This window comes from Urocitellus parryii, unplaced genomic scaffold, assembly GCF_045843805.1.
Source record: "Urocitellus parryii isolate mUroPar1 unplaced genomic scaffold, mUroPar1.hap1 Scaffold_83, whole genome shotgun sequence".
Taxonomy (NCBI): domain Eukaryota; kingdom Metazoa; phylum Chordata; class Mammalia; order Rodentia; family Sciuridae; genus Urocitellus; species Urocitellus parryii.
In genome coordinates, this window is record NW_027554189.1 from 812,320 (window position 1) to 830,604 (window position 18,285).

General features: G+C 38.7%; 1 protein-coding gene and 1 non-coding gene across 2 annotated transcripts in view; one reads left to right on the plus strand and one right to left on the minus strand.

Moving 5' to 3' along the window:
- Positions 1 to 13,154: 13,154 nt before the first annotated feature.
- Positions 13,155 to 18,285, plus strand: part of LOC144252993 (transport and Golgi organization protein 1 homolog) — a 57,945-nt gene continuing 52,814 nt past the window's right edge. The window contains exons 1-2 of the mRNA XM_077794980.1: positions 13,155 to 13,206; positions 15,363 to 15,508. Of these exons, the coding sequence (XP_077651106.1) occupies positions 13,155 to 13,206; positions 15,363 to 15,508 (198 nt within the window). The remainder of the gene's footprint in view (positions 13,207 to 15,362; positions 15,509 to 18,285) is intronic.
- Positions 18,176 to 18,282, minus strand: LOC144253010 (U6 spliceosomal RNA). The gene has a single exon (XR_013343099.1). It is a non-coding gene; the product is annotated as a U6 spliceosomal RNA (small nuclear RNA).

Sequence of the window (18,285 nt, forward strand, 5' to 3'; positions counted from 1 at the left end):
GAAAATGAGGTCAGAAGCAAGGACAGAAGAAGGCTATGGGAATCACTAAGGTGACTTGTGATGTGGGTTTGGCCTGTATATTCGCTTAGCAGATGCAGAGGAGTGGTCAGATTCTGGGCATGTTTCAAATGTTTATTTGGAAAGAAGGAAGTCAGAAAAGTGAATAAATAAAATGCTGTATAATTTATATCAAATTCTAGAAAATGCAAAACAATCTATAATGACAGGAGATGTTTGGAGACAGCCCAGAAAAGGAGAGAGGAGGGATTACAAAGAAGGATGAAATACTCTTTTGATTTTGGTGATAGTCTCATGGGTATATTCATGTCAAAACTTATCAAATCGTACACCTTAAATGTGCAATTTATTGTAGGTCAACTATATCTCAATAAAATTATAAAAATAAAGACATAATATTGTCTAATGGACTGGAGTTGGAATGTGAGAGAAAAGAGATCAAAGATGGTTTGTAAGTTTTGGGCTTTGAGCACCTGGATAATGGGAATCAAATTGTCATTCTTATTTCTGAGATAGGGAAGACTGAAAGGAGCAGATTTTGAGAGGAAAAATGAGTTCAGTTTTTTCAACATGTTGTTAGAGATGCCTACTAGATACTTTTTATAACATAATAAATACATGGTAGAAAAGAAATGAAGAATGACTCAGATAGACAGTTTCTCTGTATGATCCACTGGTTCTCCAGAAAGCGCAGAAGTACAATGGACCAACGGGGACCTCTCATGGTCCCTGTAGACAAATGTTTGTGCACACCTTTTTTTTCCCATCGTTTTCTTTATTTAACATTATGAACATGGTGGACTACATTCTTTTCTCTAAGTTTTAAAGATTCAGTTAATTTGGGAAAACAACTGATGGGTTCATTGTTGGAGGTTGATGAATAACCTTAGCAGAGACTATAGTAACAAGGCCTTGGTCACAGACAAATGAGAATGGCTCCACCCAGGATGGGAGCATTGCAGACACTCTTCCTTGGGCTGGCTAGCTTGTGCCTTTCCCCCCCTTAACTGTAAATATCAGTAATTCAGCTATATTATGATTTAAATCAGATTTTGCTCTTGTTGTCAGAAAGTACAATTGCTTGTTAGTTGATAGGTTGTGATGAAAAGGAGTCTACTTCTTGGGCTTGAAACTTAGCTCCATTACTCACTGGATGTGTGACTGCCTCAATTTACTCTAAAGTAAGGATTGGAATACAACCTACTACTACTGTAAGGTACTATTGTTATGAAGATTAAATGAATTGATATGTATAAAACCTTCAGAATAACAACTGGACATAAAGAAAGCATTCAAGAAATGTTAGCTACTAGCTTTCTTCTCTGACAATCAGTTTTATCAGTTGGTTCCCACTAAGTTGTGGACTTTTTCGGATCAGGACCAGATATCTTGTCTTTTGATTTTCATCCACTCCCACACCATGCTAGGGCTTTGTCCAGCGTCTGGCATGAATGGTAGCACAAAATGAAAGATAAATATATGCTGTTGAATTAAATGATTTCTTCCCTTATGGATAAAGATAAGAATCTTAAGATCTTAGCCCAAAGACTAATGTCCATCTCTCTGTCCCCACCTGTCCCCGCCTTAAAAAATAAAGCAGGCCAGTCTCCAGTTTACACCCTCACTCACAGTTCTATTCACCTTCCCCTTTCCTAATCAGAGGGATCTTGAGATGGGGCTTCAAGGAACCTCTAGGAGTTTGAAGGGGAGGGGGCCTGGAACCATAGACTAGCTGTGACAAGTCAGGGGTGGGATTTGGTAGTTCAGAAACGGAGGTACCAGACCAGGAATGGGGGATGGGAGTGATGATGAAGTGGAGTGGGCTAGTTCAGGATGGACCAGAAATGAGACATTGAGGAAAGCCAGAAAGGACTGGTTGGCGGAGTGGGGGGGATGGGTGGGTGATGACTTGTGAGGGCACAGAAGCAAAGGCAGGTGATTGGACGAGAAGGAGAGTTCTAGTTGCCAAGGCAGCGACTAGAGGAGAAGGTCTTCAGTGTAGGAGAAGGTCTTGACTAGAGAAGGACAGAGCTCTGGCTCCCTTTCTCCAGTAGAGTCTGTGCATCCACCCTCAGATATCCCTGCTGACGTGTCACCCGGGAAAGGCTTAAGCCTTCCCGGGGGCCACCCCTCCCCGGCTCACTACCCACCTGCCCCCTGAGCTCCGCCTCCGGCGCCGCCCGCTGCAGCCTACTCCACCGCATCACCAGCTCCCCAAGGTGACCACAACATGGCTGTGGCGCCAGTGCTGCTCTTCTGGCTGTTCGTGCTGTGGCCGACCTGGCGAGTGCCCGGCCAACCAGGCCAGCGCTTGTCGAAGCACAAACTCTGTGCAGACAACAAATGCAGCAGTGAGTGCGCAGGCGGGCAGGCAGCACGGGGTCTCCGCGGTGGCTCTTTGGGGCCGCATGGGGCTCTGATTCCCTGGTCCCCAGCCCCGCGGGCTGGGCTAGGGGGGCGCAGGAGTGACAGAGCCTCGGGACCCTGCGTGTGTCCCCTCCGGCTCTGCCAGCCCCCGGCCAGCCCGCTCGGGTTGCGGGGGGGGGGGGCTTCGACTCCCACTTATTGCCAGCGTTTTATTTTTCTCTACTGACTGAGGCGAGGGTTGGGAAACACAATTCCCCAGGGACAGCTCTCAGTTTCTTCCCTTCCAGGATTCGCCTAGGATCTCAATGGGTGATGGAGTTGTGCGCCGCGCGCCCAGGGCTCCCCACGCTGTAGCAGAGCGCTTTTCTGCCCCCTCCACAGGTACCTGGGCTGGTGCAGTATCAGGGCAGATGCTCTCCAGGGCTCGGTGGCCCTAATCCCAGCGGCAGGTTGATGATGGGGCTCCTTGGGAAAGGCTCACTGGCCCCTTTGTCCTTTTGCTGCACTGGGGATTGGGCTGGTTTTGCCTTTTACCAGGGAGTAGAGTTTAGGCTTGGGAAGAGCACCGAGTCCAGGCACGCAATGTGTTCCAAGGTCTCGGCCCCGACTCTGCTTCAATCCTGTCATTTCTGTGCATAGAAGCCTCCCTTCATATTTGAGGTAGGGTAGCAGGTGGGCCAATAATCTTTTGCTTTTGAAAGAGGCCAAGGATCTGCACCGGCCACCTGGGAACTGCAGCCTCTTCTGTGCGCAGGAAGCTGACAGAATTGCTTCCCAGTCCTGGATTGGAGGTGGGCGGTGGGGAGGATGTAGCCATTCAGATTCAGATGAAGAGGTTTGTTGCAATAACAATAATAAATACTCCAAGATTTTTATAAGCCAATTCAATTTTAGACTCAGTCGCTAGTGTTGTTGGAACCTCTTTCCTCTATATATTTACTGGCCCAGAAAACTTCTTATGGCCTCCCGCTTGGTTTCTAGTAACCTTGTAACTTGATGAACGTGTTGTCCATAAATTGTAAGCAGTACATATTTTAAAATATTCATGCTAAAAAGGCCAAGAAGTTTACCATTGAGCTCTTTATGCCTAAATTGGTGTTACCAAAAACAAATTTTATAATTTTAATTGTTTGTTCCACTCCAATAAAGAAAAAAGTTGTCTCCAATATATGTTAAGCAGTTCCTAGAGGTAACCCTAAGGCTGGAGTAAATAAACACTCAGAGAAGCAAAGCAGCTGCCATGATATTTCCTTTCAGTTTTGCTATTCTTTGCTATCTAGCGCTATCCTACGTGGGCTACCTGGACAATCTCATCACTGATACTTCTTCAGTACTAAGACATGGTGTTGGTAAGGTTCAGTGGGGTAACATAACTTGAGAAATGGCCTGTGTCCAGACAGATGTGACCAAACACAACAGGTGGGTCTGTGTTGTGTTGTAGGAAGTAGTGAGGTGTGTATGTCAGGTGTCCTTGTGTGCCTTCCAAATAAGTGCTCAAAAAAAAAAAAAAGAACTAAATAGGTGCTCCATAGTATACATTATGTTGTCACCTAATATATTACTGATTTGTAAATCCTCTATGACTAAGGGGGAACAAGAGAAACATTGCCATTTCCACTTGTGATGAGAATTCCCCACCTTAAAGTGTCTCTCACCTTCAACTTGGCCTCTTAATTATATATGAATTAGGATGCTGACAGTTCTGAAAATAGTCCTATTTTAGCTTCAAAAAAACAAGTTACCCTCTCCAAATCTGTGTTTGTTTCTCAGACATATATTTTTATAAAACACACATTCTTGTGTATTTTACTGTTAATTGGCTTTTAGAAAAAGTGTTATTTCCATTTCTTTGTGCTTTTTACATACATCTATTGTCCATTTCGTCTTAAATCAGAAACTGTATATTTGGTCAACCAAAAGAAAAATGTTGCTTCTACCAGTTTCTAGATCAATTATGATTCTAGTCCTGCATTTTAAGCATGAAGGTATTGTCTGACCTTTTCTCGCAGTTAAACTTGTTCCTTGTCAGATAGGATACCCACTTTTTATTTTGTTTATTAAAAAATATGAATGAGGATGTTTTGAAACAATCTTAATGTTGGATATAGTCAACAATATTTGCTCAGAGAAAATACATTTCCTGGTAATTTACCCAGATCCTGAACACAGAGACAGCAACTCTGCTGCAAATGAAATTGACAGTGTTTACGGCTGCATGGTAGCACTTGCAGCCACTTAAAGGTAATGTCTTTTAGCGGTTAGTTCAAGTTAATTAACCCCTTGGGGGTTCCTGGATATTCTAACCTCTTCCCTATTACCTCTGCATGAAGTCATACTTAAGCCTGTCCGTGTCTACACTTGGATTTACATATTTGCAAAATGAAGCTTTTTATGATTATGAAAAAGAAAAAAAATTGAGGCCTGCAAGAACCAAGAGTTTCACTGAAACCAGCCATGGTTGGTGGTAGCCACTTTGCTTTTTATTTCTCAGCACAGAGAAAAATAGAGAAGCTTTCTTTTCCCTTGTCTAATTGCAGGGAATATTGTATTTTATAGCAATTAAATCTCTAAGGATTTTAGATACTTTGAGCAGGTGAATTAAAAGTGATTCCAGAGAGTACTGGAAAAACTTGATTTTTGTTCATAGTGGGATTCATATTTCCTGATGAGTCAATATGGACTGTGAAAAATCAAATCCTAATGTTTGTTTTTCTTTTTTCAATGTTTATATACAGTATTAATGTATCGAGGTGAAGCTCTTGAAGATTTCAGAGGACCAGATTGTCGTTTTGTGAATTTTACAAAAGGTGACTCTGTATATGTCTACTATAAACTTGCAGAGGTATCACCAGAACTTTGGGCCGGAAGTGTAAGTAAAAGTTTGACAGGTGTTATATTCTTACTTTTGATGGGTTTTTCAGCTGTGTAGATTTAAATGACTGATTTCTTGGGGTCTTTGTAGAGTTAACCTGACCTCTCTGCAAGGCCCTGTACTCCTAACACGCCTTAGGCCTGGCACAGTATAGAAAGTCAGGAGACTTTCTGAAACAGAACTGAACTGGTTGTGGTTGCTACCCCTCACATCAAGTTCCAGAAGGCTCTACACATCATAAAGGTTGTCATGGTGAAAACCTGACAATTCTTAGCTTTGCTGCTTCAAAAGGGAAGGATTCATGGACATTAGAGTTAATCCTGCAAATTAAGTCTGAGATAGTAACTCAGGCATGCATATTTAAAGTTGATTTTTTTGTGTGTATTTTACCTAATCATTTGTGCTGTTTTTACTCTGAAAAAGCAGAATATTATGTTCATTATGTGCTTTTTTCCCCCCTTTTTTTCTTTTTTGCAACTCCTGGGTCATCCATTTCCTGCTTTTCCTATATTCTATGCCTGAAGGTTCACCCAGGGGTTCTACTTCCAGCCAGTTGTATGGATCTTCTGATGAAAGACATGACATTGTTTATATCATGCTTTGATGTTTTAAATGGGGAGATTCACTAGGACTGACCTCATTGAGAGGCTTATGAGTATTGTCCTTTTCATTTAAAAAATTGTGATATGTGGATTGTTTACTTAAAATAGTAGCAAGGGTCTTTGATGACTGTAGGAATGTTCCAGTTTAGAGACATTTCGGGTTGCATCCTTGAAAGTTCTCACCCTAAATAAAACACCACACAGCAGAAAATAAGACAGAAAATAAAAGTAATCCCTATGGGAAAACTAGTTTCATTTTGTTGCCATTTCTGATTCTTAGGGAATGATCTTGAAACATGGTGCCTCTAGGTACAAACTTTATATTTAGACAGAGTCCCAGTTGCAGTACTCCATATAAAGAACCATCTATTGTTTCTTTCAAGTATACCAAATAGGATTGGTAACCTTTAAACTTGGAACTGTTTTTCCATGTACCTAAGTGGCATTTTTCATATAGTAGCCGTCTTTCTTCCCTTCTTTGAGCTTTTGGATAAATGGGCTTGATTTACATTTTCTCCTGTCACATTGTAGCCTGTTAACTATGTTCATCCCTAGGACTCTTGCCATTCTGGGTGGCAGCATTCATCCTGTCTTCCTGAGGAGCCCTGCTTTCAGCACCTGACCAGAAAGGATCTTTACCGACTGATGAGTGTTTGGGTGGCACATTGTTTGCATTGCTCCTGGGGCTTTCATTTGTCTTCTTTGCCTTCAGTCAGGTTGTGTTTTATCTTAGCTCCCTATAAAGTGAAAAACTCAGTTAGGAAAGGACCCCTGTCTAATCCATCTTCCTTTTGAATATTTCCTTTCAGGGCAGTGGCACTTAAGTACATTTGTTCTGATAGTAGCTTATGCAGAATTTGTTCTCTTCTGGCAGTTCTTTGCTCCCCACCCACAAATCAAATCAACAGCACCTTGGCGGGGATGATGTATGGAAGCAAAATTAGATATAAAAATTATTTCCAGTCATGAGCCTCCATGATTCTGCATCATTTTTTTTTTCATATCACAAGAAATGGGATACTACCCAGTGTGTAATTATGGAGCTTTATATAATCTATGGTCTCACTTGACACAGATTAAGAAGAGATAAATGTGTTTCCTTTCTCCATACATCTCTGGTTTCTTTCCCTTTTCCAAATTTAACCTTAATAGAATTTTCATCAGAAGGGAAAAGTGTATTTCCCCTCAGGCTCTCCTCTCATGTCATGAGTGTTATAGTTAAGAAATTAAAAACTCTTTAGTTTTCAAAATGATTCTCCTTTCAAGTTTTTAGTTTTCATTCTGCAATGTTGTTGGTTTTCTAGAGTCTCAGACTTTATCTGCAGTGATGAAGCTTTTAATTGCTCCATCTTATCTAATCTTCATGGCAGTATTCTACCACTAATTCTGGCTCTCAGATGGTTTCTAGATATAACAAGAACATTCATGAATGGGGATATTTTAGAGGTAGTGATAAGATGCCTTTTTTAATTTTCTTTTTTGGGCATTTGATTTGCCTATCAGTTTCCTTTAATTATTGGCAAGAATCTTCTCTTCCTTTTAGTCAGTAGTTAGTAATAAGAGTGTGTTTCTCAAGGGGAGCTTTATACACCTTTTGTACACTTCATGTAACATCATATAATTTAGCTGTTGGTGCTGAAAATAAATGGGGTTCTTTTCTGCAGAGGATTAATTTTGGGTGAAACTGAAGCTTGATATGTGGTTTCATATGCATTATATTGTAATTTTATTTTCTCCCCAAGTACTTGTAAAAGTAGATTTGGAAAAAGCTAGGAAAGCGTATACTATCAATACATTTGCTATAGTGGTAATACATTTTAGAAATTTTGTATTGTTTTTACTTATTAATTTTTATGACTGTTGTGTATTGTTTAAGAAAGACATAAATATTGGATTATGAGCAATGCTACAAAACGTACAGGTAAATTCTTGCTAGAGGTTATTTGGAATTGCATTTATAACCAACTTTGATTTACATAGTTTTAACCATATAATATACAATAATCTCCTATGCAGATCTTTTATTTACTTCAGAAGTCTTAACTTTATATGCTCTGTGTTGAGAATTCAGCTAAATGTAAAAAAGAAAACTTCAGTGGTTGGAAATGTTGTTTTAACAGTTCTGTACTTAATTTTTATTTGGAATAATAATCTCAGTGTAATTGTTATAGCAACTTTCTTTCTTGGTTATACCATATACCTATCTATTATGTGTATATTTCCTGCCTCTTCTGAGAAATCTCTTATTTATATTCCTTGTACAGAATTTATTTGATATTTGTCTCTTTTGCACTATAGGTTGGCCATATTTTTGGATACTTTCCAAAAGTTTTCATCAAGGTAGTTCGTGAATATACTAAAGAAGAGCTACAAATTCCAACAGATGTAAGTTATGGATTTCTTTTTTGTTCTCAATTGTAAACTGGCTTATAAATCCATCAGTTATATTCAGTTAATTGCTTCTGAAAGTTTTATAATGTGTTTGGGGGGCAATCTAATATTTGTGTATCAGATTTTCATTTGAAATCAGACTATCTGTAAAAAAAAAGTTTGAAAGGCATTCAAGGGTGATTATATTATAATCTGAGAGTTGTCTAATATATTGAAACAGATATTCTTGTAGAAGGCTGTTTACTCAACTATAGGGCTTTTCTCTTCTGTTTTATATGTGAAAAGTAAATAATTTAATATATTTGTACTTGGCTATTAAATTTAAGAGGTAAATAATTTCATTTTATAGGCAAAACTCATTGGATAGTTATTAGACATTTTAAGTATATTTAGGTTAAATTAATAAACTCTAACTTTTATACTAGGCTAGAAATATGTACTTACAAAGGTTTTCTTATTCTTAGTCATATATGGGATCATAGTCATGTTATAGATTTGGAAAAGGGGACTTGAGCGTTTCAGGTGATGTTCACTCTCAGATCTTTTAAGGCCCCAACTGCTTCCTTTATACAACATTCCTGTATGGTGCTCTGACTTAAATTGATTTTGTGACTGAAAGGATTTCATGTTTAGAATTCTCACTTCAGCTGATTATTTTCTAGAGTTTTAAATTGTGTATAGTAATTGATGCCCACCAACACTGAAACATCTTTGGGCAGCTCTTTGTAGTGGCTGTAGAATATGCAAGCTGCTAGGCTAGGACAGTTCTTAGATTAGATGGGCTGAATGGATAAAGTCATCCTGTTTGTTGCTGTTCCTAAAATTTCTTCATAATCTCAGGGGCCATAAAATCACTTCTGTTGCTTGTTGGACTTCATTGTTGGTAAAGAGAGTTCTTGGGATTTAAGCTGTGACAGCAGTTCACTGATTACAGAGAACTCATTTGTTTTGAACTCTGCCTTCTCATTATATTTACCAATACATGCATCCCTCATGGCTTAGAAATGCATGTGATGAGGAGAGGAAATCACTCATCCCTACTACAATGAACTGCCTCCCCCACCCCCAGAACCCCCGCAGAATATTATGAAGAGTTAATTAGGAGATGGAAATTTTTTTGAAAAATTTCCATTCATACTATGGCTCCTTTTATATCAATTTGCTTACTAGTGGCAAGAAGGAAGACTAGATAAATATATAGATAGTCCTGAGAGAGATCTTAGTGACTGTGAAACCCTGATGAAGAGAAAGGTGTATACCTTGTTGAATCTTGTTTTCAGTTTGTTCTTGTGGTAATAATAATGTGAGGAGCCTCCTTAATATCATTCTTTATTCCATAAAATGTACTTGTATCTCAGTAAGATACTTTAAAACTGATTCATCTTTCTCAATGCTGTAGGATCTTCCAGCTTCTCCTAAGCAAATGATTAAGAGTTAAATTTCTGAAACATAGGTGTAGATATTAAGAGCTGGAGGATCCTATAAGTGATACCTTGCCTTTCCCTACTTATGTTCAGAGCAAATTGAGAGAGACCCAAGATTCAGGCAGTTGGAGACCAAATTGTCACCATTTTTACTCATTATGCTTTTTAAAAAATATGACCCATGTTAAAAAAAAGAAAGAAAGAATAGACTTTCTAACACTGTAGTCTAGAAAAAGACAAATTTACTCAGCCATAGATGGAGTTAGCCAGTGGGGGTTGGAGGAGGGTAATCTGGTTGACCCCAAAGATTCTTTAGAACCAATCCTGAATTTGGGAGTGTGGATGAGTTTGCTTTTGTGAAACTTTGTTATTGACACACTAATGGTTTTCTTTTCCTTACAGGAGGCAGATTTTTTCTGTTTTGATGTTGGAAGGGATGATTTTGATAATTATAACGTAGAAGAACTTCTAGGAGTTTTGGAATTGTATGATTCTGCAAATGAAGATTCTGAGAAAGCTATAGAAAAAGTGGAACAATTTCCTGAATCTCCCAGGATGTTGAACCTGAACCTAAACCAGTAGTAACGAACTCACAACAAATTGAAAGTGCATTCTCAGAAAACACTGTGGATCTTGAGGAACAATTTTTGGCTCAGAAGAACCATCCTCATGCAGATAGTCAAACAGATAATGCTCAGGGTGAACAAACTTCATTTGAACTTTTTGAAGAAATACTACCAGATAAATTGAAAGTGCGAGAAAGTGAAAACAACAAAACCAGTAACATTTCTCAGGTCTCAAACGAACAGGAGAAGACTGATGCACTTGTGTCAAAAGAAAAACATTATGGGATTCAGAATGTTAACCAGCACGTTCTTGAGAAAGCAATTTTAGAGACTATCAATCCTGATCTAGAAACCAAAGAAAACAAACAAAAAAGGAGTATACTTTGGGAGATTTTTAAGAAAACTAAAACCACAGCCAAAAGGGTAGACATCATGGACAAGGAACGAGGTGATATGGAAATGGGAAAGGAGGAAAGTCCTCTGGCAGATGAGGAAGCCCAGGGACTCTTTGACAGAAGTGACGAGGAAAACACTCAGACTTCAGGGATAAGTGAAGTATTTCAGGATAAAGATTCTGACGATCTTGAAAAAGACAACCCTAAGGAAAATCTAAACACTTTAGAAAAGGCTACTGGAAAAGAAATCTCAAAAGAGGACCTTGAGGACATAGGGCATATCACGGACGCAAAAAGCCAGGGTCCTGCTTCTGCAGACCTTGAAGATGATATATTCCCACAGAGTCCACATATAGCCCTAAAGCCAGAGCTTAGCGATCAGGAGGAAGACTTGCCCATAATCCGCAGCTTATTTAAAGAACAAAAGTCCTTGCAACGCTTCCTGAAGTACTTTGTTGTCCAAGAACTGGAAGCCATGTTGCAAGAAATGTCTTTAAAGCTGAAGTCAGCACAGCAGGAGAGCCTGCCCTATAACGTGGAAAAAGTTCTAGGTAAGGTCTTCCGTGCCTCTGAGTCACACATTTTGAGCGTAGCAGAGCAAATGCTTGATAATCATGTGAATGATAATACAGACATAGGAATAAAGGAAAGTAACATATTTGAAGAGGCTGCAGTGCTTGATGATATCCAAGACTTGATCTATTTTGTGAGGTACAAGCACTCCACAGTGGAGGAGACTGCTCCATTGATAAGAGCGCCTCCTCTAGAGGAAATCTGGGCTAAAGCTGAAGGTAAATATCTGCCTGCGGCTTGGGCTGGAGAAAAGGAGTTGTTCTTCCAGATGTTTTTGTGTATTATTGTAAAGTTCTGTTCAGTTTCCATGTGCCTAAAGGAGACAGAAGGCTGAATCAGGAGCCCCATATGTTCCTTTATTCATTCTTTGGGCTAGAGCATGAAAGGACATTGCTTATTCCTTTTTTTCCTTTAGGACAGTTGGGATTGGTTAGCATGTTCAAAAAGAAATTTTATAAAAAGCTAAAGAGAAAGATATAAATGAGAAACTAATGCACAAAAGTAGACCTGTTAACAGTACACATTTTATGTTAAAATTATAAAAGGGCTTTATTAAACATAATTTCTTAATCATAAAATACCTGTACTAGATCATGTGGGTGTGGAGTGACTAGCATGAACTTTTTTTTTTAATTTAATCTCTTTTTATGTGGTGCTGAGGATTGAACCCAGTGCCTCACCTGCACTAGGCAAGTGCTCTACCACTCAACCCTAGCCCTAGAATAACTTTTAATGGATAGCTTGCCTGAATTCCCCTCCCCAGCATTTGTCTTTTGTGGATACCATGCTATTTCCAGTCTCTTGGGGGAGAGGTCACTTATTCTGGTTTTACTCCACTGGCTTCTAAGGTCCTTGCATTCATATTAATCAAGGATGGAACCAGGATGACAAGCCTTGTAATGTAGTGCTTGACACATAGAAGCCTTTCAATTAAATATTTGTCAAACTGACAATGAGCCAATATCCTGATAAAAGCTTTCTGTTTCCTGGTTTCATATTTGATCATCTCTATCCATTGTTTTTCAAAATGAAATATTTCAACTGAGAGTATATGATAAGAATTCCAGAAGGACATAAAGCCATTGGAAAATTTACTACCCAAGAGTGCTAATTTTACCTGATAATTGGGGGAAGAAAACAGTTGTACATTTAATCAAAACAGATATATTTTGGATAAGAATGCAAAGTGCAAGTGAATGTTCAGGGTAGAATATGAAGCTGTAAAGAGATAATCTTTGCTCTGGATCCTATTGGTCTATGTCCTGAGCTCAGGAAGGAGATAGGTTCACCATTTGGCTCCTAGGTTACTTTGAACATATTTGAAAGGCACATTAAGCAAGCTAGAGTTATGGAATTCCCTTCTCTATACTGGCTTGTTGAGACCAGCACACTTGTAGATGAAAGAGTTCCTGTTATTTCTGAGCAGAATAGACATTTCACATTTTTGTTCCGGACCAGGATTCTCTTCTGCACATTTATTCATGTGGGTGTATGTTGGTTTGCCAAGGGAAGGTAAGTTATTGAAGCCTCTATCATAAATGTATTTGTTTATGAAATACTTTGGATTAAAGGCTTCTTTATAAATTTGACTGTATAGTTCAGTCATCCTTTAAATGGGATGAAAACAATTAACCCTCCTGTATCCTTGCCCAGTTGTTCTCATGGGCACATGCCAGGACATGGAGGGCAGTGTTGAGGTATCTGGAGCTGTATGCTGAGGGGGAGTGCTGATCATTGGGCTTAAGTGGGGGTAGATAGTGTCATCCATCTGGCTCAATGCATTCTTCTCCCTTGTAGAGATGCAGCCACCCCATGAAGATGATTTTCCTAAAGAGAACACAAATCATCTTAATAGAAATCTTCATGAAGAGCCTCACTTCCTGAATCATTTTAATGTGAACCATCCTGAAGAGCCCAGCCCCTTGAGTCAACCTGTGACTGAGGACATGGGTATCTCAGAAATGTCTCAGATCCCAAATACTGAGAAAGTAGACCCAGGTAAAGCTTGACAATTTTTCTCTACAAAGTAGAGGCATTATCATAATGAAGGCTTTCAAGGATATTTGTTGCCAAAGGTACGAAATAGAGCAGAGAGTGATATAGGTACATGTGAGTTAAAAAAAAAAATCTCTTAAGTGAGAGAAAAGCAAGAATAAATATGACTAGAAATCAAAAATAGGCCAGAGACTGTAACTCACCTAAAAGCAAATGTTTAGCTATGACTAGCTTGCGTAAACCATTTACAACTAAAATATTATTCTTCAAAGGCCTTATGCTCTAAAACTGTAGTTTTCAACCAGACCAACAGCACCAGAAACTCTAGGGGTGGGACCCACAATCTGTGTTTAGCAGGCTTTCCAGGAAAGTCTGGCCTGGTACAAGATAGCTTGAATAATCACTGTTCTTAGTCTCATAAATTCTGTGATTTTCCCCTTTTCTTCTAAATGGAATGTAATATAGCTCAAGTCCAGTTTTGACTTGCTTCCTGGACATGGTAATTAAACTTTTTCAAATGCAATCAATGGTCCAGATCTTTATACTATATACTTACAGGAAACAGTACAGAACTGTAATCCATTTTAGACTGACACTTATGAATACTTCATCATAGTGCACAGTATCCAGTGGGAGATGAGAAACAATTTTTCAAAAAAATCCCCAATAATGGCATCAACAGCATTCTACTTTTGTGTTGCTCACTCTCATTTTATCAGTAAATTAGATGATGACTAATTGTTTTATTTTATCCATCCAGTATGGTGCTATAAAGCCATAATTATTGTATTTTGTGTTTTTAAAGGTTCTGGTCTGTAAGCATAGCTATAGCATTATCCTGCACCAGTGCAGGGCTTGGCAGCACTGATCTGAACCCCCCCCCACCATCTGCACACACAGAATGTAGGAGAACTCATAGCAAGGGGGGATTCAGTTAATTTGAGAAGGAATAACATCAGTTCTCCCATTTTCCAGAAGACATTGCATCCATATATGAGCACTACTGACTTCTGAATTGTCCTTAACTCCATAAGGTTCTGAAAATGAATCACGCACCATTAAGATTTGTTATTTTCATGCTCCAAAACTTTCAAGATTAGGGAAAACTTGGCTTACAAAATTAAGAATTAATTATTTCCCTGGCCTTTTAGGTTCCACCACAAAATGATGTCAATGACCTTTATAGGTAAAATCTTCCCAAATGTCATTTAATGTGTCTCAGGTGCTGAGATGCTGAGCCAATGGGGCAGACTTCACCAGCAGTCAAATTCATAGACCAATAGTGAATGGAGGGCCTGGGGTTATAGCTCAGTGGTAGAGCACTTGTCTAACATGTGAGGCACTGGGTTTTATTCTCAGCACTGCATACAAATAAATAAAATAAAGGTCCATCAAAAACTAAAAAAAAAAAAAAATAGGCAAAAGCTTAAAAGAATAGTAGTGAATGGAATCTCAGGGTTGAGAAAGACCTTAGAAGCAATTGGTCCAACTTCTTAATAACTGCATGTTGGACTCCTGCTGTTTAATCAAACGTACCCCAGGCTCATGTAACTCATACTGAAATTCCACCCCTACAAGCTCTCAGTTCTAACTGGAATTCTGCCTCATTCACAGAGCCTCAATGCAGGTCTGTACCCAATTCCCTTTAGTCTCTCTTGGTATTACTGTGTTCTTTTTAAATAGCTGTCATCTGTCCATTCAATAAATAATTGTTGAGTATCTCTGCCAGGTGCCAGATGCTGTGTTAAGCCTTGGCTCATTCCACCTGCAAATCTGCAAACCAAGACTCCCTCTCTTTCAGCTTTCCTAAAATTCTAAACACCAGCACTAAATCCATGTTTGTTGAATGTGACCCTGTCTATATATCTCTGGTTTTAAAATTTTTCCTTGAGTAAATATTGTTCTGGTAGCAGTTGTATGGCCATGGAAGTAGTGGAGAGTAGACTGGAGATTGTTCATTTTATAATTGAAGGGTCTGACAGCTCTAATTAGGATTTTGAAGTTTTCTTCTCTGTGTTAATTGTCTTTAGGAGAGCCACATATTTCAGGCACTGTGACTCATATATTTAGTGAAACATTCGATGAATATTGAAACTGAAGAGAGACAATTCTTATTCTATAGCATAAAATAAAATAGCCATTTCCCCTTTCAATTTTAGAGCTACTTATAACAGAAGGTACTCCTGTTGATGCTGCTGATACAGAAAACCAACTAGAGATAAAGGTAGAAGAGCCAGCATATGCCACCCTTTTGGACAGCATACTTTTCTTGTTACATTCATTCTTGCTTTATTTGTCTAAGATGGTAAGTTTGACATAGTTTCTTCAATTAGAATGTTGATTATTTATTAGTTTTTAAGTGGCTTCTGGTCATGAAATGAAGAACTTAAAATGTCTTTATGAAAATGACTCCTGACACTTTGAGTAGATAGCTCCTGAAACAAAAGCCATAGGGGTGTGGCTTTAATGTCTACTTGGTTTAGCACATGAGGAAGATTTGCTGTCTACCAAGGCTGATCATTTGCACACCTGTAAAAACTTGGTTCTTCCCCTCAGAACCTTTCTTTCTGGCAGAGAGATAATGGCATTCACTTGAAACACAGTAAGATAATGGCAGAAAGAGAGGTATTTATTTGATGGTAGAACATTATTGTCCATAAATGCATTTATTATGGTTGAAGGGTGATCAATAAGGTCATAACGTAGTTGAGATGTGTTTGAAGCACTGGCAAAGGGCAAACAGGTAGTCTGACATGTGGTTTGTTGTTGATTAGACAGACTGGGGTGGAAGACGGAGGGGGAAGCTGGTAGTCAGAAGAAATGTGTTCAGAGAAATGGAAACATGAAGAAAAGGATATTTGGGGAGGGCAGGAGAATGTGAATAGTTGGTGTTGTAAAGTGTGAAGTTGGAAGGGGATGACGTTGGAGAGGCCAGCAAATCTTAAAGGAAGTCATGAGCCAAAGTAGCTTTAGACCATTAATAGTGGGGATCCTTAGAAAGTTTTAAGAATGAAAGGAATTAGGTTAGATCTGTTTCTTAGAAAAAGTTTTCCTCATCTGAAAAATGTAGATAATGCTTACTCCAATCATAAGAATTAAATGATTTGACAAGGTAAAGTGTCTGGTGAGGTGTCTGGCACTTTGAAGTGCTTTACCCCCACGCACCCTTTAATTCTCATGTAGGCAGTCAGAAGGTGATACAAAGACAATGAATATACCTGGGGAGGAAAGACCACCAGGGTGGAAAAGATGATGTGGGGAGAAACAAATCATTTTTCAGTTGGCTCCATGTTTGTTCATGATGGTGGCAGCCACCTGAGTAAGGGGTATGTACAAGCCAGGCAGTTAGAATAATGATATTTCCAGTGATTAAAGCAGTCTTCCACAGTCATAATTTGATTATCAGAATGAATCAGCATCACTTGGAAAGTTAACAGCCTCACGATATGGGAAGGATTTCTGTATTCATATTTTTAGGTATGCACAGAGCCCTCCTCTAGTTCTAGGTCGGGGGACGCGAATGTGGTGCAGGTATGGTCAGTGATTGTATGGTGATAGGTAAGACATAGACGTGAGTGGCAAACAAGAGGCACAATGTTAAGAGACTGATTTGAAAGGAGATTTCAAAAAGTCATTTTGATGGCCCAGTATGTACAGGACATTGTGCGAGGACTAAAAGAGTCTAACAGGTGTAAGGCATGATTGTGATTTTTGAAAGCCTTAAGAAAAGGACTTAACAAATATATGCAAAAATTATGAACAAGTCAATGTAAAATCTTAAACAAGTAGTATGATATCTGATAGGACTGGAGAGTAATAGGCTCTGATGTGTTTGGGAGATATGCACCAATCAGATTCATTGATCAATGGAATCTTAGTAGAATCTTAGTGTTAGAAGAAACCTTGGAAGGCTGCTAGTCTAGTTTCTCACTCATTGCTGTAATTTTCTTTACTGTGGCCCTGACGAGTAGTTATGAGGCCTGTATACCAGTGTTTCCTAGCATGAGTCACTCTCTTACAAGGCTATATGTTCTTTTGTTGTCTAGTTCATCCTTGTATTGACTCCAAATTTTCCCCCACATGATTTCCTCTATAAAATTGAATTCTTTTCTACATAGAAATCCTTTAAATATTTGAAGTTATATCTTAATTTAAAAATTATTTTTAGTATTTTTATCATGGAAACTTTCAAATAAGAGCAGAGAGAATAGTAGGGGACTATAGGTAACCATAACATAGTGTACATTTCAGAATACTAGAAGAAAAGATTGTGAAAGTTTTACCATAGAGAAATGATGTTTGAGGAGGTAGATATATTTAACCTGATTTAAACATTACATAGTGTATACATGCATCAAAATATCATGTTACCTACTTCAATAATTATAATGTTTGTTTCTATGTACTAGTTAAAAAATAAATTTAATTAGAAAAGCTTTAAAGAAAAGCATAGAGAATAGTTTAATGAACCCACGGGCCATCACCCAACTTAACAGTAATTCCTTGATAGCCAATATCAGTGAGTTTTTTTTTAAATTTGTTCTAATTGGTTATACATGATAGCAGAATGCATTTCAATTCATTGTATATAAATGGAACAAAACTTTTCCTAGTTGTACACAACACGTGTGTAGTCCTACATGTACCTTGGGTAATCAGGTTCATCTCATTCTACCATCTTTACTATCCCTATGCCCCCCTCACCTGTCCTACCTCCCCTCTGCCCAGTCAAAGTTCCTCCATTCTTCCATGCCCCTTGCCACCCACCTCACCCCCATTATGGTTCAGCATCCACTTTCAGAGAGAACATACAGCTTTTGGTTTTGGGGATTGGCTTACTTCCCTTAACCTGATATTCCCATTCACCCACAGATGCCATAATTTTTTCTCTTTTAATGCTATAAGTAATATTCCATTTCATATATGTACCACAGTTTCTTTATCCATTCATCTGTTGAAGGGTTGGTTCCACAAAACTATGGAATGTTTCACAAATGTGGGTGTCATCCTTGCTCAGGGACCATGCTAATTTTTTCTGTATTGTTCCAATTTTAGAATATGTGCTGCCAAAGCAAGCACACT